At 37.8% G+C, this 24,682-nt stretch overlaps 1 protein-coding gene across 1 annotated transcript in view; it reads left to right on the plus strand.

The window, feature by feature from the left end:
* Positions 1–24,682, plus strand: part of LOC139148296 (guanine nucleotide-binding protein G(s) subunit alpha-like) — a 47,508-nt gene that overhangs the window by 14,567 nt on the left and 8,259 nt on the right. Inside the window, exon 6 of the mRNA XM_070719659.1 lies at positions 19,546–19,600. Coding sequence (XP_070575760.1) covers positions 19,546–19,600 — 55 coding nt within the window. The remainder of the gene's footprint in view (positions 1–19,545; positions 19,601–24,682) is intronic.

Genomic DNA, 24,682 nt, shown 5'->3' on the forward strand with positions numbered 1-24,682 from the left:
GTCATCTTGAGTGTCAGTGAGCAAAAGTACCGATCTATCTTTACTTGAATTAAATGTACAGAAAAAAATCACATTTCAACGGACACCAGAATACTGTCAGTTGTTACTTCTAGAGACGCAATCACAGAACTGTCAACTCACAAGTTACATCCAAATTCACTGAAATTGATAAATTTAACCATCAAACAGACACAATGCAATCAAACTTGTTCAGAAAAGGATGAATTGTGTTGTAATAGAGCTTTCCAATGTTGGCAGCAGTTTCAAATCAAGCAGTCACATTCTTATTGTGAGTTTGTCATATTTCCTCATAGAGGTCATTCTTGGCTTTGTGCCAATAAGGTATGTCAGTTTCAATGCTGTTGACGTTGTCCAGTCAGGAAGTACTTGGTGATCTACACGTTTGATCCAAGAATACCGTAAATTAGCATTTCACTGGTCACTGCATTTGTTTGTTTATCTGTATGTATATTTTTGTTGTTGTTTATGCAGGGTGTTTATCCCAATGTTAATTGTTCGTATCATTTCGACATATTCTCCGAAATCGTCTTGAAATATTCTCCCATTCAAGGGTCATACTGTTTTAGTCACATGACATGATAGTTATTAAGCATTGCAATCTGTTGAGTAATTTCAGCTTTTTTCCTGAACTTTCTCTCTATCTCTTTTCTCCTGCAGAATATCAGAGGGTAAAATCTGATATTGCAGCTTGCTATTTTTAGAAAGAATTCAGGCAAGGTTGAAGGAGATACTAAATTCTACGTGGCTGTATCACATTTTCTGCCTAGATCAGATATTAAAATGTATAACTCCATCATACATGTAGACATAGTTTTTGCGTTTCATGTACGGAGGCCACTGTGGTCAAAGGTCATGAGTTGCTGTATTAGGTCATCATGTGGCCTATAGTCTATGACCTCTGTGGAATTTGCATGATTAGGGTCATTTCTCTCAGATACATCTTATATGGTGGCAGTATTGTCCAGCCCCTGAAATTTTATCAATGATAATATTATGTTTTATTGAACGACAGCAATATATATTGTTTTAACCTGATCAACCTCTGTCTGTGGATGTTCATGGTCTTTTCTTTCCATGAAAATGTTTTTCGTGGTGGTCTGAAAATAAACATGTTCTATATTTAGCACATGTATATTTTGTTCTCTTTATTGTTATCTTTGTCATGGTACCTTGAAGTGTCACACAAAAACGAATTTCTTTTAGTGCCCACACAAAGCCTTGTCCTTCTGCTATACAGAGATGGTAAAGTTTAGAGTAGGACCTTGATAGTGCCTTGCGCACAAAGTCCATCCAGTATCAGGGATACGGTTACACTAGGGTATGTGAAGGTTGGGCTTCAACTGGAGAAAAAGGTAGCGTTGTCAACTGCTGAAATGGGCACCAATGCCAGTAATAACCATCGAGCAAGACAAATTCTCTGCCCTGTCTTTCTGTTTGACAGTTTTTATGCATTTTGTGTACATTTCTGTTTAAAACTTACAGTGAACTTCACTAAGAATAAATTTAGGGAGTTCAAAAATTTGACAGAACAATGTGAGAACTGACATGGTGTATGTAAAATCAAATAGTGCAGGAGAAGATGTCTTTGATAATTGTAAGCTGTAGATTAACCATACCTGTGATGGATAAGGGAAGATTTAGTCAGACGGATAAAACTGTCTGTCTTATATTTATGATTACAGTGTTAGACTAGGTTTTTTGTTGCTCTTCCACAAATTATATTTCGGTTAATTATTGAATGTTGGTCAGGTGGTCAAGAATGTTACAGTTCAAGGGTCATGTGTGGGCCGATTTTATAGAGCAGTCTTGCGTTTGTTTTGCACAACTTTATTTTGCCTTCATGCAGAATGGCTTTGACTTGAGAAACACGGAATGTTATAGAGAGTTGGTTTGTTGTTAGTTTCAGAACTGTTTTATAATCTATCAAACGCTTCCACCTCTCCAGCCAAACACAGTAGACTTTGAGATATGATCCTTGATGAATGTAGTGACAGGAAAATAGCTTTCAGATTTTTGACATTACATGCCAAATGGATCTGTGGTGTCATACACTGGTTGCAGGCAGGTTAGCCATTCATCATGAGCCGATAAAATTACAGAGGGTCAATATGCACCATGTTTAGAATCAATTGTGTATATGATGTTGTCATTTAGAATGCAAGTGAACGTTCTCAGCTGCAGAACACACAGTGTTGGGCATGTTTCCAAAGCCATGGTCTAGTTGGCATTTCACATCATTTCATTTCATAGTCAGGGCATTCATTGCACTCATGGCATCCCCAATACCAAACCCTAACCACCACCTAAGGAAAAACAGATGAGATTTTCATTTCCATGTCAACTTTCTGTCTTGAAAACACACAACAACAATATATTTACACTTCTTCCATCACTGCATCCAACCACTCACCAAAGACCCCATCGCCACACATTCTTTGGCAGTTATTTACATAATTCCATAGCAACAGCCTATCACGTCGTGAAGTCCCGCAATTGTGTCAGTGCTGATCTGCATACCGGTGCTTTGATCTCAATAGCTAATGACAGAGAAGGAATTTCAGAATTGGTACACCTGGTCTTGTCAGTAACTGTTGTCCATAAGGATAATTTTAGAGGAGATTTAGTCTTACAGAGCACTGCAGTATGATCAGACTGACCAACCATTCACATGTACTGTCATCCTACTTCAAGAAAATAGTATACATCTGACTTTTTGTAAAATTTCAACAAATATGGGATTGTGCAGTAATGCTAGTTTCTTCTGATCAAGTCACATGATACATGTAGGTTCTCAAGATAGCTAGAAAAGATAAAAATTGTTTAAACAGAAGCAGTGCTCTTTTAGTTGCCTCTTCAAGAGATAGACCATCAGATGATAGTGGTCAAAAATAGAAAATATTTGCAGCAAAGCTGATTAAAAAAACCCCAAATATTCACATTATTCTTGGCCAAAAAACATAAAGTTGGACAAACAAGGTATGCATGCTCTGGAAAATCTGAAAAAAATTAGTACGAAAGAAAAATTATCACGTTGGCAACCAATTTTGTATTTTCAGTGTACATGAAGTAGCCATGCAACCGAACTCATAGCACGATACAACAGAGTTCTCCAATGGTCCTCCTTTTTATAAATCATTGATCCAGACTGAAGAAGCTATGAAAAAGTGTAGCCTGCAAATTCCACAATGGGAAACAAAGTAGATACATATATGAGCTGGCAATTTTGTTTCCCATATTTTGAAAAGCTGTGAGGACAGAAAGTAGTTCTTGCAACCAGTGTTTTGATAGTACAAAAGCATGTGATCAATATTCACTCTGTTTATGATAGAGGCTCAAAATATAATCAAATAACAAACTATTGAAGGTATAGCCGCAAAATATAATTTGTTTGAAAACTGGAAAATAATATCTTTTTATGTCAACTGTTATAATACAGTTTTTTCACTTGACAAAAAATTTTATCTCTCTTCCTTTACAAGGTGTTACAGAAGTGTTACAACTGATATCTTTGCCTTCACTGTTACCATTTAGCTTTAACTTTGTTTCCAATGGATAATTCAGGTTCCCATACACAATATTGCTGGAATAGAGGAGTTATGGCCTTCGAATACAAATGTAAATAGATATAAATACCGTGATAAATGATAAAATTCTGAGTATTCATATCTGCTTGTACTAAGAAATCAAAGTTATATACTCTGTATGCTATCAGAATTAGATACAAGAAGCTATTTTACGGTTTGGTTTGTCATTTTGTCACAATTTCTGTGTGTCTGCGTGTTATATTTGCCAATAAAAGTGCTAATTAGGTGGGTGAAGTGAAAATGTAGGCCACAGTTTTATTGGCTTGGGCTGTGATTGGTTGGAAACGTGTGATGGCAGGTCATTAAGCTTCTCGGCTTCTCTGATAGATTTTTTGCAGTTTGTCACATTTTTTCCTCATGCCGACTAGCGATGGACAAACAAAATGCAGATAATGGCCGGGAACAAGGAGAAGATAAAATGCCATTGAAAAGACACCATGCAGCTGCAGCCTTTGATGATGGTTGCCTTGACAACCAGGATACAAAAAATCAATAGTTCCATTATTTCAAAATTTCACTGCCTTGTATTTGAGTAACTGTTTTTTTACCCATCAACATCAGCAAATATTTCAAATTGTATGATTTTTTTTCCATTGGCATTCTACTTCTCAGTTGTAAGTGTTTTGAACTGGTATGAATTACACGTAACCACTCTTGTTCTGCCACCCTTGGGAAATGAAGTATTTGGCGATACAAGAAGTACAGGTGCTAAATGCAATTTATTTTAAGTTCCTGATATTTTTATAGTTAATCCTATCTCCCCTAATTCCTAATGGAAAGATCCTACCAACACACCCAGAACAGAAGGACTGAGCCAGAATGACCGTAGTGAAAGGGTATAAAAGTTACATAATGTCCTTACATTTGATGTTTGTTATCTGAGTGACCTGCGTTGCAGTATGACATCATCCCATGTGAGGATATGTTTTGTGCCTGTGAGTCAATATATTTTAGCTCACATATGTGTGAAATACATGGAGGCGTATGTCGTGAAATCTTGGGTCTCTGCCCACAGACAGTAGGATGGAAGAACTCTGCTAAATTTACATATAGTGGGGGTGGATGTCTTTCTCAATAATGCCCAAGGGATCTTGGCAAAGAACAAGTTGATATGTCAGGGATAGGGGTTGTTTTTGTTGACATTTTACTAGATGTTACGTAGGTGTGTGATATCTCAACTTGTCGTGGGTGGGTATCAACAGTCATCTGTCCCCATCCTTGTTCAAGCCACTGGCCAAGCCCTTTCTTTATTATTGACGCCAAGGTTCTAGCTTTCTCCAGGCAGATGTTATGAATTTTTTAATGAGAACTGAAAGCGAGATGCCGTGTAATTTTAAAATGTTGTGACATCCATGTGACATCCATGTGACATCCTTGTGACATCCTTGTGGCTCACAAGGAATGTTTTGAAAACGCGTAGCTGACAAACGACAAGAAATGCTTAATTATCTGACGGTCATGAAGAATTAAAGCTTTGTGTTTGGATTATTAAATATCAGGAGAGAAAAGGTAAGTTCTCAAAATGTTATGGTTTTGTACTTTACATTTAGTTCCCTCGGTTGTAAAATTATCAAACAATCATACCACGTAATATATGCACATGATTCTACATGTTTGTCTAGGTTCTAATCCAGACGAAATGGCGAAAAAATTTTATCACTTTTGTGGTGTGTTCTTTATATATTCACTTGAAGTTACAATATCACTCTCTAAGAGTGAAGTAACAAAAAAGATTCTTCAGTTCCTTATTAAACTCAAGTACAAGATACAAATTTTGAATGTTCTAGATGGTTGAGTTTTCCAACTCATAAACTTTGACTTGCATTTATTTTCCATCATCAGAATAATTTCTTCTGTACAAACTCTATTTCTTTATAAAAATTAATGAACAAAATAAAGTTTCTTTAGAAATGGCATCTATAATATTTTTCTTCCATCTGATTGGTTATCATTTTTTTATTGCTTTCCAGCTACACTGTCAAGATTTTGTGGCAAGTTCAGTACCAATTCCGTTGTGATACGGCAGATTTGACCCATGTGCTTTGGTATAAGATCCATAGGGAAGGTTATAAAATGGCTGTTGTAGTGAGCCAGCAATGTGTCACCTGCCCATGACAGTAATGCAGACTATGCTTATATTTCAGCTTGTTTTAGTTTATTAATTTTTGTGAAGGAGTGAGTTCTTTCCTATGAATGTAGTGAACATTAAGGTCGTTTTTAACATGTAATAAATCAATTTGAAATAAATCATGTTCCTGATAATTTATTGCTTTAAAAATAGCACAGGATGTGTATCCCTGGAAATATGCAAAGTGAGGCATTTCATTTCTTCCTTTCTTAGTCACTCCATATTTTCTTTTAATTTGAAATGCCATCCAATTTCTTGTGAAATTGAACCCTACAAAATGTTCTTGTGTTTGACATGAACCGTTGCATGACAATATGATTTCTGATGTGTTTTAAGTGAGATCAGAGAGTGAAATGTGATTAGAATCAGGATTGTGTGTGGCCCATGGATAGGGCACTGGGCTCACTATAGTGTTTGAGACCCTGGTATGGCCATTGCTGCTAGAGTGCCTATGAAAGAGGGTGATGGGATTAGAATCAGGGTTGTGTGTGGCCCATGGATAGGGCACTGGGCTAACTATCAGAGGATGGAGAGTTTGAGACCCTGGTATGGCCATTGCTGCTAGAGTGCCTATGAAAGAGGGTGGTGTGATTAGAATCAGGGTTGTGTGTGGCCCATGGATAGGGCACTGGGCTAACTATCAGAGGATGGAGAGTTTGAGACCCTGGTATGGCCATTGCTGCTAGAGTGTCTATGAAAGAGGGTGGTGGGATTAGAATCAGGGTTGTGTGTGGCCCATGGATAGGGCACTGGGCTAACTATCAGAGGATGGAGAGTTTGAGATCCTGGTATGGCCATTGCTGCTAGAGTGTCTATGAAAGAGGGTGGTGGGATTTGAATCAGGGTTGTGTGTGGCCCATGGATAAGGCATCGTGCTCACTATCAGAGGATGGAGAGTTTGAGACCCTGGTATGGCCATTGCTGCTAGAGTGCCTATGAAAGTGGGTGGTGTGATTAGATTCAGGGTTGTGTGTGGCCCATGGATAGGGCACTGGGCTCACTATCAGAGGATGGAGAGTTTGAGACCCTGGTATGGCCATTGCTGCTAGAGTGTCTATGAAAGAGGGTGGTGGGATTAGAATCAGGGTTGTGTGTGGCCCATGGATAGGGCACTGGGCTAACTATCAGAGGATGGAGAGTTTGAGATCCTGGTATGGCCATTGCTGCTAGAGTGTCTATGAAAGAGGGTGATGGGATTAGAATCAGGGTTGTGTGTGGCCCATGGATAGGGCACTGGGCTAACTATCAGAGGATGGAGAGTTTGAGACCCTGGTATGGCCATTGCTGCTAGAGTGTCTATGAAAGAGGGTGGTGGGATTAGAATCAGGGTTGTGTGTGGCCCATGGATAGGGCACTGGGCTAACTATCAGAGGATGGAGAGTTTGAGACCCTGGTATGGCTATTGCTGCTAGAGTGCCTATGAAAGAAGGTGGTGTGATTAGAATCAGGGTTGTGTGTGGCCCATGGATAGGGCACTGGGCTAACTATCAGAGGATGGAGAGTTTGAGACCCTGGTATGGCCATTGCTGCTAGAGTGCCTATGAAAGAGGGTGGTGTGATTAGAATCAGGGTTGTGTGTGACCCATGGATAGGGCACTGGGCTAACTATAGTGTTTGAGACCTGACCCTAGTATGGCCATTGCGGCTAGAGTGTCTATGAGAGAGGGTGGTGGGCTTGAGACTCCAGCATGGTGTTGTGCCCTTGAGCAAGGCAGTTTACTCCTCATTGCTCCACTAGGTAATGAGAAGAGAGTCCCTCATCTTGTGGGTTTGCTGATGTCTGTTGGATGATGGATTGAATAATTGCATATAAATCTATAAGCAAATAAAATACATGTAACTGTACTGAAAGAGAACATTACAGCGAAAAAAGGAAGTTAGTAGTTGAATAGCCCTGCGTACAGGTCTGTGTGTTCACCGTGTTATACAGCCTCCACCACAGCCCTGCAATGGTCTATGGAGGTAACTGGCGACTCTGCGGTCCGCATCTGGACCGCAACAAAAAAACGGTCTTTTTGGCCGAAATTCTACTCTATCAGGGCAAAATCCTTTCCCTGCCTACCTTTACCTCCTAACCCACCCCAGAAAAGATGCGATCAACTTGTCCTAATGTCCAAAACCGCTTTTTTTCTGAAACATAACGTACTAGACAAGTTGTTTACCCATGGAGATCGCCATTTTGAATCTCGCCAGTTATCTCCATAGACCGTTGCAGGGCTGTGGTTGAGGCCGTATAACGCAGGGAACACACAGACCTGTACGCAGGGCTAGTAGTTTAACTGTTGATGTACTTTCTAATATTTTCGTGCTATTTTAAATAAGAGTTTATTATCCGACTGACAATGTCATGTAGACATAGTGATGTCTCCTGTTCAACTTGTTGACAGAGCCTGTATGTTTGTGACGTTCAATGATGTCACTGATAAGTTGTCAAGAGTAGGATTTATATGTAAACAATAACATTCTAAACTTTTCCTAATAGGACATAATTGTATAACAGAGAAGAAAATAGATGTGTGTTTGATTTCATGAAATATTCTCAATAGCAAAGTTTTACACAGCGTTATGGTCTATTACTTGTGAAGACTCATTTTGAAGCTCGTGGAATTATTTTTTCCAGCTTATTTTTGTGAACATTTATTTTTTCCCCATAGAGTTAACTCTGGGTTGGTGGCCATATTGAATTTCAAGTGTTGGTAAATATTGGGTAATTTGTTTCTCTAGTCACCGCATTCTGCTCAGGGACCCTTGATTTTTATTTGTGATTTTGAAAAGGAATAGTTTGAAGTTTCTGTTTGGAAAGTTTTGGTAAAAAATTTATTTCGTTCAATTGTGAGGTGTATATTACCTTAAACAGGGGGACAAATGTATTTGAAGTTGCAAGGGTGTAGATCTGATTCCCAGTGTTGCTATTTACATAGAAGTCAGGGTGTGATTCTTGACATCATGCATGTGAAAATAAAAATGACTAGATTGTGTTTATCATCACAGATGGTATCACAGGAATTCTGGTGACAGTGAGAGTTGTTTCAATGTCAAGTCTCTATATGACATTTATTACCAGTAGTTGACCATGAAAGTGAAGTTAACCAAATGTTTGCAATTATTTAGTATCACTTTGGGCATATCTGCTGTCCAAATTGCTTAGGATTTGCAGTGAGTAGAGAGATGTCTTTGAAATCTCACAGGACGCTTTGAGCGAACAATTTTCCAAATTTAGATCACAATGTCAGATAGGTCTAAACACGGTGTTTTTGTTGGATGGTTTCAACTACTCTAGAGAGGTGTTTGAAGAGTGAAGGTGTGGTCTGCGTCTAAATGTGATTTGATAAATGAAATTTATTTGATCTAACAACTGTGATATAATATTTTTGAGTCCTTCAAATTTCATATGATAATACTTGACTTCATGTCACTTTTTTGGACAGCAATTATCGGAAGATAGTTTACCACATATAATTTTTACAGGAAAAGCAACTTGGAAGGGTTAGTCAACAATAATTGAAGTAGATAACCATGGTTCATGAACTCGTCTTGTCATCATTTTCACACATTGTAATTTATTTCTAGTTATTCAAATTCCAGATATGTGAAAAAAATATGAAATATAATTTAAGAGATCGTTCCTCCAATAGTTTCAAAACAATAAACAAGACTTCCCTACTGAGAACATAAAGGCTCTTGTAATATTGTAAAAACAAAATTTACCAGTGAGAAACTAAATATGAAACTCAGAAGTAGAACTCACAATACTTACTATTTTACAATATTCTCTGTAAATTGTGTTCTGCTTATGAATAGTTTCAGGACTCGTTGACAAAGGAATATAAATTTATTTAAACCTGTGAAAAATGTACCCTGTGAACGTGACCATCACCCGTTGTTTTGCAGGATTTAACTACTAAGTACATGTGTATACTGCTGTCAAAATTTGCTAGATCTAGCATAGTCTTGGTATTGACAGTTCAGCAAAAGTATGCGTCTTGAAGAAGATGTTCTCTCTTGATGAATTGTTTGCAAATGAATACAGTTATATTTCAAGAGAGAAAGTGCAAGGGAGAGAGTTCATGCTGTACAAATGGACTGGGCACACCAGTTTTCAAACTTCAGTCACAGCAATGGTGTACTGAAAAAAGATTGTGCACTGAGATAGCCTATTTCATGATGGCAATGCTGTGGGTGGGTTATATAGAAAGCACAGAATATCTTATTTTATAGATAGCGTGCGCAACACAATACATGTACAGCAGAGCTTGCAATCCTGTAATGATGACTTGAGAATGGAATAACAAAATCACTAACATTGTGACGGTATGGTTGACTCTTTTGCCTTTTGCTGTCTTCTCAAACCATTTATTTCTAAGAATAGATTCCTTTATACAAGACACCCAAAAATAGTTGCTATCAGTAATCTGTTAACACCAGAAACATGCTTATCTCAAGATATCCCCTCTCAACTATCTCTGCAATTTCTTTCACCTCAGTCCATTGAGAAAGCTAAAAATATGGCTTTTCACAGTTCAAGACATTCTGTGGTGTGTGATGGGTCAGCTGCTGTGTCTGTTGTCTAGTTTCTATGGCAACAGGGTAAAAAAAAATTGACATGGAGAAAGATTCTCTCCAGACTGGTACTGCTTTGTCTGTTTGCTGTGGTAGTGCTCCTATGGTTACCATGTTTTTCCGTTGAACTTTGAACTCTTACAAAGAAGTGATGAGGGCAGAACACTACAGTGAAGATGTTCTTGTTGATAAATAATCCAGGTATATTCATAAGGTTTACCGAACTGTACGCTATGGCATGATGATGTGTCTGTATTCTATCAGTAAAGTTCACCTATTTATAGTTGTACATTTAAATATTTATTTGTACACAATTTTTTGTGTGTGGGTAATAGTCAGTGGACAGTCTTATGCTGTAAATGAATATGACAGTTTCTTGAACAAAGCCTTAGACAAAGCTCAATGTGATGTAGCGGATATTTTTATGGAGTGATTTAGTGGACTTTTTCCCCTGGAGGTTTATACGTGTGGATAGGATGGAACAATGTAAAAGAAATGTAGTTCTTTGACTGCAGAACAATAGCTTAGCCCCAGATCAGGTCAGTGTAACCAAATTTAAAAACTCTCAAAAAAAGGTACTTGGGAGCAGTTTATTGCTTCTCTAGTCTCAGTGCTCATATCTTTCCATCAGAAAGAACTTTACTTTGATCAGCAGGCCTTAGTACACCCAGAATTATTCACAAAACCCTTATATTCATTTGAATGAGTGTCATGTGTTCGTAATTAAAAGAGGTGTGTTATACAATGACACAATTGGTTGATGACAAAAAAATGGCTGGTGTTTGTAGTATTCAAAATTCAAAGTAGTAATAGGTGGCATCATTTGATATGTGTCTTTCAATATTATTGCCGCAGTGGGACAGCACTTTTGTTTGTTTGTTTGTCAGATGTGGCAAGCAGATGGCATACGCTCTCCTTGCCGCAGGAATGGGAGTTGCTGCCTGAATGGCGACATCGCATCTTCCTCTGCCATTAGAATTATGAATTTATACAGTCGGGCTCTTTCTTTGTAAATGCCACAAAATTCTGTCATTTTCACAGTGCTTGCATGTCTGGAAGCAGAGGAGGTTGCATGCCCTCCGTTCTGTTATGATATTTTTTGAATTTTTTTACTGATACCTGGGGGAAGTTTGTTTTTGAATTTTAGAATCAAAGGCAAACGTAATTATAAATCAATACAGAGGCTGTTTAGTTTTAGTGTATAGCCTCGATGGAGTCAGCTAAAGTAAGAACGAAATAAAATTTGACACTGTTTTCTGGCATCACTGATGCATTTGTGGCCACTGTCACGTACATTTCCCTGTTTCTATGGTGAGAAAATCCATGATCTCATCATTGAATTTTATGATTTCAGTTATCTATTGAAAGCTATGGATTTGTTTAATGGAATGATTGTGGACTAGTTTCCTCTCTGAAGTATTTCTTTGATGAACTCTGTCAACAAAAAAAAACAGCATGCCAAAGCATAAACCAGACGTTCCGCATTCCCTTTCACATATTTCAAAGGACTGTTTATTTCACAAGCAAAACCTGAACTGTCACGATGTTGCCATGACCGACAGGCATGACTCCGACGCCAATTTCCACCATTGATATTACAATGGTGTCAAGAGTGAACAATTGTATTGTACAGATATCTATGGTACTAAATTTAAAAATTTAGCATTTATAGTATAGTGTCAGCCTTGCAATTTATAGACTAGACCACAGACGAGGTTGTCCTTTTGTTGGCTGCCAGGACAAATTTCCTGATTTTCAAGGACTTTTTGTTGTGATGTTTTTATCTTTGAGTTGAGGTCAGTCAACTGAAACTACACCCATTGTAATCATGCAGTATTTCTACCAAAGCAAAGATGAGTGTTTTTGCATTTTGTGCTCATTGGTTATAAGATTATCAAATTTTGGTCACAGAATTTGAGTATCAGCAGAGTTTTGGGTAATAATGTTTCATTGAAATAAAGTTTCACGCACTGTACCTATTGATGGTGCAGAAATTTGTCGTGGTAAAAAAGTATGTGGCAATTTATTTGTTCTGAAAATTTGTGCAAGATCTTAAGGACACTGAAAAATGAGAATGTTTTAGCTAATTGTGTCGTTTGTGAAAGGACGCAGAGACTTCCTTTGCAAAGTGACAGTTCAGTTAGTGCATTATGGCTCTTTTGTTACAGAATTAAAAACATAGAACACGCAAAAATTATGAAGTGAAAAAACCATGCATGTATTGCTGCAGTATAATAACCGTAATATTGGCAGTGTTATATAATTAAATGTCAAAGGTCAAGGCAAAATAGGAAAAAATGATTCTATCGCTGGAAGGGTCCGGCCTGCTTGTAAAAAAAATTAGCATTTGTAATTAACATAAATGAGTCACTATTGTAGTATTGGACACATGATATTTGACCAGTGGACACAAATTTCACCAGAATGATGTGTTTTGTTCACCTTGATTCTGTTGCTTTTTTTGCTGAGGTCAACTTTGCCATCAATATCATAAATGACACAAAAGATAAATAAATAGAAGAATTAATAGCTTTCAATGGCTTTTCTTAAGTTGAAATAGGAAAATGGTTCTTATTGCACTTTGGTTGCTATAGTTACCGTTGATATTATGCTGTTTCTAGGGTGAACTGTTCCTATGCAAAATATGTAATCTAGATAAAAATGCCTTTAATCAGGTTAGATTTATCCTCTTTTCTCCAATATTTTTTTAGGGGGGAGGGAGGGAGGAGGAAGGATGGAGGTGATATTTTGATGGTGGTAGCTAGAGTGCTTTGCTGTCAGCCAGGATATAGATAGAGCTTGTGGAATCCCCTTGAAAATGGCACTGTTATCAACTTATATTAACAGCTTCCATTGGCGAGCTAAAAATAACTCATCGGGAGCCTGTCTATTTTGCTCCATAGCAACCATGCACATAAGCAATACCTATGTGAAAGCTTTCTAATTTGGCTGCGTATGCTGTTAATTCCCTGGCAATATTGTGGAAATAACAATGTTTTGTCATTTGGAACACCCTGAATCTAATTACTACCGCTGAGTAGCTGATTAAATGTGGGGGTTTATTAAGACTGCTTTAGCATGTGTTTTGGTTGGATTGTATTCCTGGGGTACTGTTGTCAGCATTTGATGCAAGCTGTTTTCCTTCTCAGAAAGATTGACTCGCCTCCCCTTAAAACCTCCTACTTTTAAAGTCCTTCCAAAAAAAAATATTATTGTAAAGAGATCTGCTGATGACTTTGCAACATGTCATTATTTTTTAATGATTTAATTGTGCTGTAGACTTGAATTGTAGAATTTGTGTGGCATAATATTATGGTTGAATTTCAATGACAATGTGAAATGCTGTTTACACAGACAAGTCCAATTGCTTGTAGTAGGGCTTCGTTGATGCATTGTGTACGTGTGAATGTTGACACTGAGCAAATACAAATTGTTTTGTCGTTTATTATAAATGAATTTGTTGAAGAATTGATCCTTTGGTCTGTCATGTAGTGAAGGACAGCATTCTCTGTTGCCAGGCTTATGTACATCCTGATGCATAAAAATGCATCATACCTTCATAAATTGTCAAGAAATCGTGTTCAAAATTGTTGATGTCTGCTTTGCTCTGTAGAAACCAAATCGAAAGATAGGAAGTGAAGAGTAGAATTTAACAATGGCAAATTATCAATACTCTTCCTTTTTTTCTCAGAGCATCTCTGAAAAGCATAATATTTGTGAAGTTTGCTGTGTCGATTTTAGTTATTATGAGATTCTTAATCTTTCCAAAGGGCATTTGTGTGATTCTAAATCCTTGTCGTTTCAAATCGCTCGACTGAAAAGAAGATACCCAGCCTCTTTTGAGGCGTGCAACTCTCATCACAATTTTCACCGAATCAATCTAAATATTAGATGCAATTATCATATATTGAAAGACAGGCACGCTCTAGATCTCATAATTATGAAAGCATTCTTAGGAGAACTCTCAGGCTCTTGCGATTCTGCTGGAACTTAAACTTTGTCTTTACCAAAATATAGGTCACGTCAACCCCTTCCTGTGCAAGGGGACAAAAATAGCATTGACTGTCATAGATGAATACCATCTCCCTGTTTTGGTGGCATCTCCTCCAGTACATGCATACTGTATGATGTCTGCAGCATGTGAGATGCAGGTACTTGAGAGCTCCAGGCCTAGGAAAATAAGTCTGTGAGCAGGCAGTGGGATGTTAGAAACACCCATCAGGCAGGGATCTTTCAGCGTTGTGTATACAGACATTAGGTTTCCCATCATTCTTTTGGTGATTAATATTTAAATTATTAAAATCAAAAACAAGTTCACATAAATCTCATGTGCACTGGCAGCTGACGGAATCGACATCAGTTGACGATTTCTGTTATTTTCATTTGCTGCACACAAAGGCCTAGACACAGTGTGGCAACCGAACACCAAGGGATAGGATGCACATTGTTGAATTTGTATCTAAAATCAATGCTATCTTGTATCAGGATATATAGATGCAAGGATTTCTGTAGTTTGAAGTCAGTACTTGAAGGGGGAACCCCAATGGTTGAAATCTTTGCTTGTTGTGGTTTGTGCTGACGGGTGAGGCAGGCAATAGTTTGTTCACGTTTGGGCTGAGTGGAATGTTGAGGGTATGCAAATTAACACTGGCTATGACTCATATGGGTAGATGTATTGCTTTGCCAGGGATAATAATTCCATTGCTCTGATTTAACATGTTGTTGTCTAAAGCTTGCAAAAATTTTCAAAAGAGATTAGTTCAAACTTTGTAACTAAAACCCTGAACAGTTTTCATCAGAATCTATTTAAATAAGTGATATTTCATTTCATGTACGTGACATCGAATATAATCATTACAAAAATGAATTGTTTTGTTTTGCACGTCAAAATATGTATAGCTATCAGGCTGGCAAGTTAGTGCTAGAAATTCATCAAATACAGTGTGCAGGAACACCTCATATTTCTGCACATGCTTGATGCATGTGCCTGGAGCTGGGCAAAACAGTATGTTCTGGGCTTTGCATGCATTATAAAAATTCCTGTTGTGTGTGGAGAGGGATTTCATGAAAGGCACCATATTGTGCATTCTGTGATATCACTGACATGGCTGGGTACCATGCGCCTTATCCAAAGTGTGTTTATAATAGCCCCCAAAGAGCTGAGCTCTGAAAGGCGAAGCAGTCGATCAATTATGGGTGGCTATTTTTAGATCCCAGGGACTATTTATAGTGAAGGACTGGAATGTATTTGGCAATTACTTCTGCTGTCGAGTTTGCAGAAGTAATTAGGGGTGGATATTTTTTCCCCTTCTTTTCAGCCCTGATCACCAGTTTCGCAAATTTGTTTATGTTAAATTTAGATTTGGTGGCTGCCACTGATTTGTTGAAGGGCAAAGGGGTAATTTATGCGGAAGTGTTACAGGTTCACCAGGAAAACTGAAGGTTAAATGTGGGTTCTATAACAGGGCGGTGTCACGACTCTCCAGCATGTTGTCTTTCAACAAATCATGTGTGACAATCATATCATGTGAGAGTGTCTCAAAATTATTGTATGTTTTTCGCAAAATGTGTCAACAAGTTCTCATCATCATTTTAATTGAATAATAATATTATCATATAGCTATAAATTTTTAGGAAAAGTTTTCTTTGTATTGCTTTGCATTCTCTCATAGCACAATATATAAAGAAAGTGTTCTGAATAAATTTTTTGCAGCCTTTTATGATAAGCCATTGTATTTGTTATTAGATTTTACAAGTTGAGTATTTTTATTGCAGTACCAAAATTTTACATTGAAAGTATGTCAGCCAGTAGCTGCAACAAGTTTGAAATTTTCCGGAAGTCTTATTTGTTTTGCAATGACATGAATACATGCCAGAGGAAGCCTAAAACATATTTATTGAGAAAAGAAAATCAGACAGGCTGAAAAATGGTTTGATCCACAATGAAAAGCCTGCCACCTATGGCGAGTCCCGGTAAACAATAGCATAGTGTGCTCACAGTCATGTGGTTCCAAATCAAAAAAGTACAGTGCCTAAGAAGAAAGAGTGGTTCACGCTAAATTTAGACTCAATCCATCTTACGGCATTGGCATGGATCCAAAGATAGTGACTCTTACTCAAACGTCTTGTTGCAATTGGACAAAGAAATCAATTTCATCTGCAAGACTGTTCAATGTTCCCACTCCTTGCCAGTCTCAACTTATTTTTCGCGCCAAGATGAGATCAATAATCAGATAGAAGAGACCTCTTAATTACCATTACTTTCTAGCAAAAGAATCAATCGTTGCATGTAATGTTAGTAAGTCAATACTCATCCACAAAGACTCCCTTACGAGGTCCCTCAGTGTGCTGGCATCATGAACTTTTCACCTTGGGATTGTCCTAACCAATGTCCTTCAGCTGACACTCTTTCTGTTCATGGCAATAAAACTTCTAACCCATTTACGCGTACACCATGATATACATCCCATCCATGGTAACAACAAACCAAATTATCGTCTAGTTACACCCAACCTCAGGCGTAGTTTCAGACCCTTGTCCATTTCAGTTTATTTTCTTTTTGATATTTAATAGTGTTGATATGTGCACAGACAAATTCCAAAAGTCCAAAATAAATGCTTGATATCATTAACATGTACAGTCCAGGGGAGAAGTCTTTTCAGTTTAATTTTTCTCTATATCCGAATTGATTTCCACTCATGCAACATTCTAGAAAAGAGAACTGCCTTATTTCCAGCAGCACCCAACATTTCAAGCTGCGTCAGTCTGTAAGCATCAATGCAGTTGGCTAATAGAAATGTCAACAGTGCACAGTTCCCCCTCTTCCTGCAATGAGCAGAGCTGTTACAACACCACCGTGTGCTCTTGACACTGCCAGGGAAACCTAAAAAAAAATTTAGGATTAAATGTTGAAGGTCAATCATACCCGGTGGAAACTATAATACATGTATATTCCATCAGCCTAGAGGAAAGGTCCTTGATTGATGTAATGTGATTAAAAGTAACCGATTGGCCAGCTCAATCAATGCGGCAATGCACTGGCTTTAAGTATAATGAACTTGCATTGCTGCTAAAATAAGCAAGCTTGAAATGTCACACTTCTAAAAATAACTGTGCATGGCCTCAACAGCCGTCATCTTCATAATTAGTTTTTACACAATGTGTTGCATGAATGTGATTACAGGCTATTATGGAAATGTGAAAGGGACAAAACAGTATCACTTTTCCCTGGCACTTTTCCCAGGGAATGTCCATGTCTGTCCCAGGATTGTTGAAATGGGAGTTCCACATTGGCTCATTGACTGCATCCTGCTGGAAAAGTTGCAGCTTGATTGAAAATGCCCAGTGTCTGATTGAATGTCCATTCTGCTCTGGTGTAATGTCTTGAAGTGTATTTTCCATGGAGAAGGAACTACTTTATGCAAATTATGCGACCATATGTAAATTAGCTGATCCTATGATAATTATGAGACATGAAAATCACTGAATCCATTATCCAGCATACATTCAGGTTTGACATAGGAGGTTATTGTATGGTCATTATATGGTCATTGTATGGTCATTGTATGGTCATTGATGCATGAGTTTCACTTCATATATTCTCTCAGTTCTGTTGCCACAGTCCTTGACATTGCAATAGCACCCCAGTGTGACTGGTTGTGCAGTTGTTTGCACAAGTGTTGCTAATATGATGTACTGCAGAAATGTCTGTGTGTAAATACCAACACAGAGTTCTCTGTGGGGGGACCTTTAGGGATGGCCCACCCCTCTTCTTTTTTGCAGCATTCTATTCATATGTTGATAACTATACAAGAGAATACATTTTGTGCAAATTGAACAGTGTTATGTAAATTGATCGCTGCTTTGGTTTTTTCCAAACTGTGGAGAATGCTGCAACAAACTCAGAAATAAAATCAAATTGTGCAGGTTTGTGTCATTGATAGGATCAGTAAGTATGACAGGCATTCATTCCAGAGACAGAGTTCTATAAGGTGGTGATGTTGTCAAGTCTAACATCACTCTCTCCTTGAGTGTTAGAATTATGAACATAAACTGACATGGATCAGTGGCTGTATGGTTTCCTATCTACAAGGTACCCAGTTTAAATGGGTATGATACTTATTTGACTAATACAGTGTGTGTTCCACACTTTTCATACTCAGCCACTGCTGCTGATTTGAGTGTGTCTGTTACTTCTACCATTTTTTTCACACAAATAGTAAGTGTATAAAGTTGAAATGGAATTGATCTGCCGTTTGCATCCAAAGCTGCAGCCTATTCCATCTATCCCAAGGGTTGTATCCCCATAACCACGTCTTGCACTGTGGTAAATTATTTCAAAAATTAGTAAATAATTTTATCGTCAAGTCCAAGTCAGGCACAGTTTGAAATACTTTTCCTTGTAAAATGTATATGTGATGTTAAACAGCTTTAGTATAACATGTTAGCATCGTCAAGGAGTGAATGAATTGTTTGTATTGGCACCCACCAAAGTAGTAATTACCTAGTGGAATGAACTGAAAATCAACAGGTCAAGGGTCAAATCATGTTTGTTTGTTTGTTTGTTTGCAAATGAGCTTCTATCCTCATTTCACTCTTCATACACAGTTGTCATAGTGACTTCATCAGTTCCCTGTGCATACTTTGTCCAGGCAATATCAATATGTCTTTCAAAACAGCTTGGCTTAGCATACTGGCTGAAATAATACATATGAATGGTATCTAGGTTTGCTTTCAGTTCATGTTTGTATGGAACTTTGTAAGTAGAATGTGAAAACCCAAGCACAAGGGTTACTTTTACAGCCAAAATGGCATAATGTTGACATTTCTTATAATCAACATTATTTTATACCAAGGATGACAAAATCCATACACATTACCTAGCTGCATTGCTGTGTGCATAGCCACACACAAATTGTTACGCCACACCGCTGTATCAAATTTGGAGACTCTACTTGAAGCTGTCAGGATATTTTGATAAATGATAAATTGTGCAGTTTTTGGTCTACTTCAACAGTAATCTGGGCAATTTTTTGTCAAGATGCGTCTGCAAATGTACACCGGCAGTGGTATGTGACAGAAACAGGGGTCATTTGAGTTCAAAATAAAGTAGGTCACAGGATAATGAGACCCCTAATTTGGATTTCATCAGAGATTACTATTGTGAAGCATGTGCTCCAAAGCTCTACAAAAGATGTGCAAGATTAAATGTATTTTTTACAAACTTTTTTTTTCATGTTTGCTCTCTTACAGTTTTTTGGATAAAGTAAATGTAGTCAGGCAAGCAGACTATAGTCCTACAGAACAGGTAAGTTATCAACCCAGTTTCTCATAAAGCTCCATTTTGATTGGCTAGTGCAGTTTTTAATCATACGCAAATCTTCGTATTTGCCAATTGAGACTCGTCTTGTATAAATACCTTTCATATACTGTGAAGGAGTGTGATTGGCAGTGTTATTGGTTCAAGATGATGGCAAACCATTGGTCGTCTAACTTCAGAAAAGTGATAATATTCATAAATAAATTTAAGATGAGGACATGGGTCATGACCCCTGTTTGACCTTATATCCTAGCCATTCCATTGGTGGGAATCTGTCAGTTTGATTTTAATCTCTGCAACAGTCAAGCATTCTCTTCATGTTGCTAAACTGAATTTCCACTTCTACTCAAATAAAAATGTTGATTTTTATTGGTCATAGAAGCCAGAAATAGTGACCAATTTAAATCTTTAGACCAAAATTTTAAAACAACTACCCAGGATTAGGACATGCAGGGTCATGATATAACTAGTGCTCTCCTCAATATTTATGAGAAATCATAGTATGTTAAATGATTCAACTTTACATGGAAAATGAGACCAAAATTTGTTTTTTTAACTTTGTTGACTTTCACTATTGATGTTTTTTGTTATTTTTGTTCTCATTTTAAAGTACGGTTTCTTGCTCCACTCCCAAAATCATGTTGAAATGTCCTTATTTAACTTGTTACTGCGGCTTGTGTGTGTCAACTCCAGTGTTGATGTCGACAATTTAATTCTAGTCTGGAGTTGAATTTGTATACCACTGCATATTGTAAACAATATACGGTGTCTTCAGTGCTTATAATTCAATGTACTGTTGTGAGGAGAAGATACGTGACAAGTTTTGTAAAATGAAAAAGAAATCTCATTAAAAGTTTCAAATCTAGTCCTGTTACAGTAACAGGTATAGGAAGAACAAGTGTGTAAAGAATTGGATACACCGTGCCCATGTGAATCATTTTCTCAGCATATCTATCAACCCAGAGAAAAATCTATACTTTTGATTTACAATCAGATAAAAATGTCTCAAAATAGATTTTACTACTTTACAGACGCTAATCAATTTACCTGCTGACAATATCCATCGCCGGTATTCCCTGAGACCATTGGCAGGTGGCTGTTACAGCCTTGCAATGCATCAAAGTCTATAAAACCGCAAACAGGCTGAAATCAATCTCTGAATTTGTATATGGCCAGTTCTCTGCGACAGGGTGAGACAGTCATCACTGCACTGATTGCATAATTGTATTAGGGATATTGATTTGTCCTTTGAGCGCAGTCATTTGGTTTGAGCCAGTATCATCCACTGTGGTATGGTAGGGTCTATATGCAGGACTTAAGGGGTGAATCAGTCAAACCATCCATTGGGACTGTCATGGTATGCTGCTATATGATGTGTCAGAACCCAGCTTGCATTTTATTGATAGCTTTGCACACATCACAGCTTATTAACTCTTTTAGTTTTTTGGGGGTGATGTTAATAAGTTTTGTTTAGCTCCCTTCCTTTCCATTTACAGCCCCTATACGAATTCACACTTGTGACATATATGCAGCTTTCTGCTACTTTAAGTCTGAAATATATATTGTTTCAATTAAAAATATATTGCTGATTGAAAGAGACCAGTAAAAATGTCGTAGAAGAAAGATATACTGTTTTGAGTCACCTCGATGATGGCTAGAAAAGAGACTTACATCTTGTTTCCTGTCCAGCAACTGGAGATTTATTTGTCATCTCAGGAGACAAGACTTCTATGAATCTTGGCTGCATTACACCTACACCTACACAGATATAAATATAGGTTGTTGGCATAGATGTGTAATATATCAACTATTTTTGCCCCATTGGGATGCTTTTAGATTCTTTCCTGGAAAGACAAACTGTCACAGTAAATTTACACCGATGGATGCGCCATAGATGGACAACACACAGTGCACACATATACAGTGATGTTGATATTGATGGAGGGGTTACTATGATTCTAATGCCCTGCAACTCACACACACTGCACTGATTCCTGTAGCATGAAGTTCAGACAGTGTTGCTTGTATTGTGCTCACAGTATTATGTAATGTCGATTATTATACACCTGCGTCTGTAACCTATGGAGTTTCGTTGTACAGTTTCAGTATCAGAGGATGCGTAGTCCAATAACTTTGATGCAGAGTACAGTAACTTTAGGTGTTATTGGATGCTGTTTGACCTTTGACCTCAAAACACCTTTACGTCAACGCAGGGAAAAGGAGAGATGATTGTATATTTTAAACAAAAAATATACTGCTAAACATTCAGTACTTCACGAAATTTATAGTGGTAAATCCAAAACCTGTAAATTTGAGTGAAATTATGCTGCTGACCTACTATTTCTACCACGTGCACTGCACTGCATGGTTTGAAATTTTGATCTTTCACTCGCTGAACGTGTTCCCAGTTTGCTTGCGATTGCTCAGTGCAGTGCGTGAGAACGCGTTCAGTTTGCTTGCGATTGCCCAGTGCAGTGCAGGCATCCCCAAATGCTGTAATTTTGACTTTTTCCTGGTAAACTTGAACTAAAAAAGGCGTATAATAACAAGGTTATTCGCAAAATATCGGATTTATGTCCTCGTACATCCTACGCTTCGGTATTTTCCTCGACACTACATGTCTTGGACAATACGTCTGCTGCACGATGTACTTGAACGCAAATCCTGGTATTTTGTGAATAACCTTATATTGTGTTCTTAGAAGGGAAAAATAAAGTGATTAACCTTTTTACCAGAATGGTTTAGCCCAAACCTATTATAATCAATGGTGATTGTGGACCTGTTTACAGGGACTTTGGGATGAACAGGGTGGCTATGGCTGTGTCTTTGATCTGGACAAGGTTCAAGGCTGATTCTCCATACCTTCAAATATATAATGCAGACTGAAGGAGTTTGTTGGATTTCTAGATCCTATTTTATGTTTTGCCATCAGTTGTGGTGTAGGGATAGGACATCTAATCACACATTCTTGCATTCATCAACCATGATTACAGTGAAATCCTCGGTAGAAGGTTGAAGTGACAGAAAAAGATTGATAATTGACAAATACATTCGTGATGTCGTTGGGTCATCTGTGCCTTACAAGTGTACAACTACTGAGAAAATCAAACAGATGCAGCTCAAGTGCATTTGAAAGTGAAACGAGCACCAGTTCAACTTCCATAGGTTTGAAAACCCCATCGTCGAGCCAGTCCTTTGTGCATGCACCCAGTCGAAAAATCAGCTTTGAACTTTTGTTTCAAGCGTGCATTCCCATCGACAGTGAATCACTCACTCCTGGTAACCAAGTCTATATATAGCAGAAATAACAATTTAGGACCGGCCTCCACCCTCTTTAAACACCAAATTTCTATTGTCAGGTGACATATCTGTTTTCCTTTTGGGTGTACGACCCCCAAGTCTAAATATTTGCCAAGTTTAGATCCTACACGCAATAGAAAGTGCCCTTTTGTGGTTAGCAAGAAAGTGAATACAATACCTTTTATAATTGTACAGAAAATACAAAATGCAAGGATGTGCTTCACTGTTGTAGTGTGAGTGAATGCATTTTCTGTGTACTGTACGTTGTAAATGCTTTACTATTCAAAGAGAGGCTTCTTTGCTATTCCATGTCCACATGTATGCTGATCGTTAGTTTGCATGGACAACTGCAGAAAAACGACTGAAAATTGAAAATTTGATATGAAGTTGAGCATTTAGCAGTTGGTCTTTGATGATGATAAAGTCGATAATCAGTGGAGATCTACATGAAAAGATGAAAAACAATACTCTATAAATATTTATTTTATGTAGCTTGCAATAGATTTCTGAAAAACTATCTCAGTGCTGTTTAAATTCCATCAGCTGAACCCCCCTACCCGACAAAGAGATTTTGTAAGAGTTATGGAATGTTTGGTAATAATACCGCCAGATATTTTGTGTAAATACTGTATAGTACAATGCTCACTCTCAGATTAGTGTTTCTATTTATGGCAACAAGAGAAATCAAAGCTTGCTATTCCTGGCCAATCTTGTGAAAACATGAATTCTTAAAATATGTTATCGCCGTTCTCTGCAACAGTAGAAGGTTTTGTTGGTTGGTGGTGTTGCAAAAGTCATAAGGTTTTCACCTCTGAAAGCCTTTCTGATCCTAACAGTCGTATGTTGCCATTGGCGCTTTGAACAGATTACAAATTTAGTAATTCACAGCATATTGTGTTTAACATGCCACACAGGAAACAGATATTTTTTAATTTGTTGATGATGACTGCTTTTCAGAAGAAATTCCCTCAAAATGAAATTTTTCTTGAAAAAATGGACTATTTCTGCACTCTGATTGTTGTTACATGAATCCACAATGCAGTTTGTGAAAACTGAGCAATATGCAACAATTTATATACTATCAAGCTTTCAGGTGCAAAGATGCAGCACAATGCAGGGTGCATTACAGGGCAAATGCACAGACATGCATGTATATGCACATACCATGCTCACACCACACAGTGCACTCGGATGCTCATGCATACACACATGCATGAAATTCATCAGGCCCAGTCTGTAGTGGTTGTATTTCATGGCATTGCCTCATCTTAGTCACACCACTTGCCGCATCCATGTCTGCCCTTGTTACATCCACAAGATCACACAAATACAGACTGCTTATCAATCTATCAGCTTTCAAGTCTCAGACGTGCAAGCATCCTTCTTACCATCCAGACTGTCATATCTGCATTCTGTGAAGACGTGTCAAATATTTTTGATGGACATTTGATGTTTATTGTGGGCTCCAGTTCTTTCATGTTATTCACCCAGACACGGTTGAAAATCAGTTACCATATCAGTAGATTGCAAACACATTAGATTCATTCACCAGGCGCTTGTATGTATAGCTTAATCCAACATAGTTGACTATTTAGGTCCCCTCAGGCCGACAGCATTATGTGTAGATATCAGGTATCTAGGATGTCTTTCTATTTTTGAAAATTTATGGAGCAGTTGCTCTGGCGATATCAATAATTTTATCAGCGAGTGGCCAATGGAAATAATCAAACACTCACACAGATCACAGGGATATCACTCATCAGTCTTCCC

The sequence above is a fragment of the Ptychodera flava genome, chromosome 13, assembly GCF_041260155.1.
Source record: "Ptychodera flava strain L36383 chromosome 13, AS_Pfla_20210202, whole genome shotgun sequence".
Classification (NCBI taxonomy): Eukaryota; Metazoa; Hemichordata; class Enteropneusta; family Ptychoderidae; genus Ptychodera; species Ptychodera flava.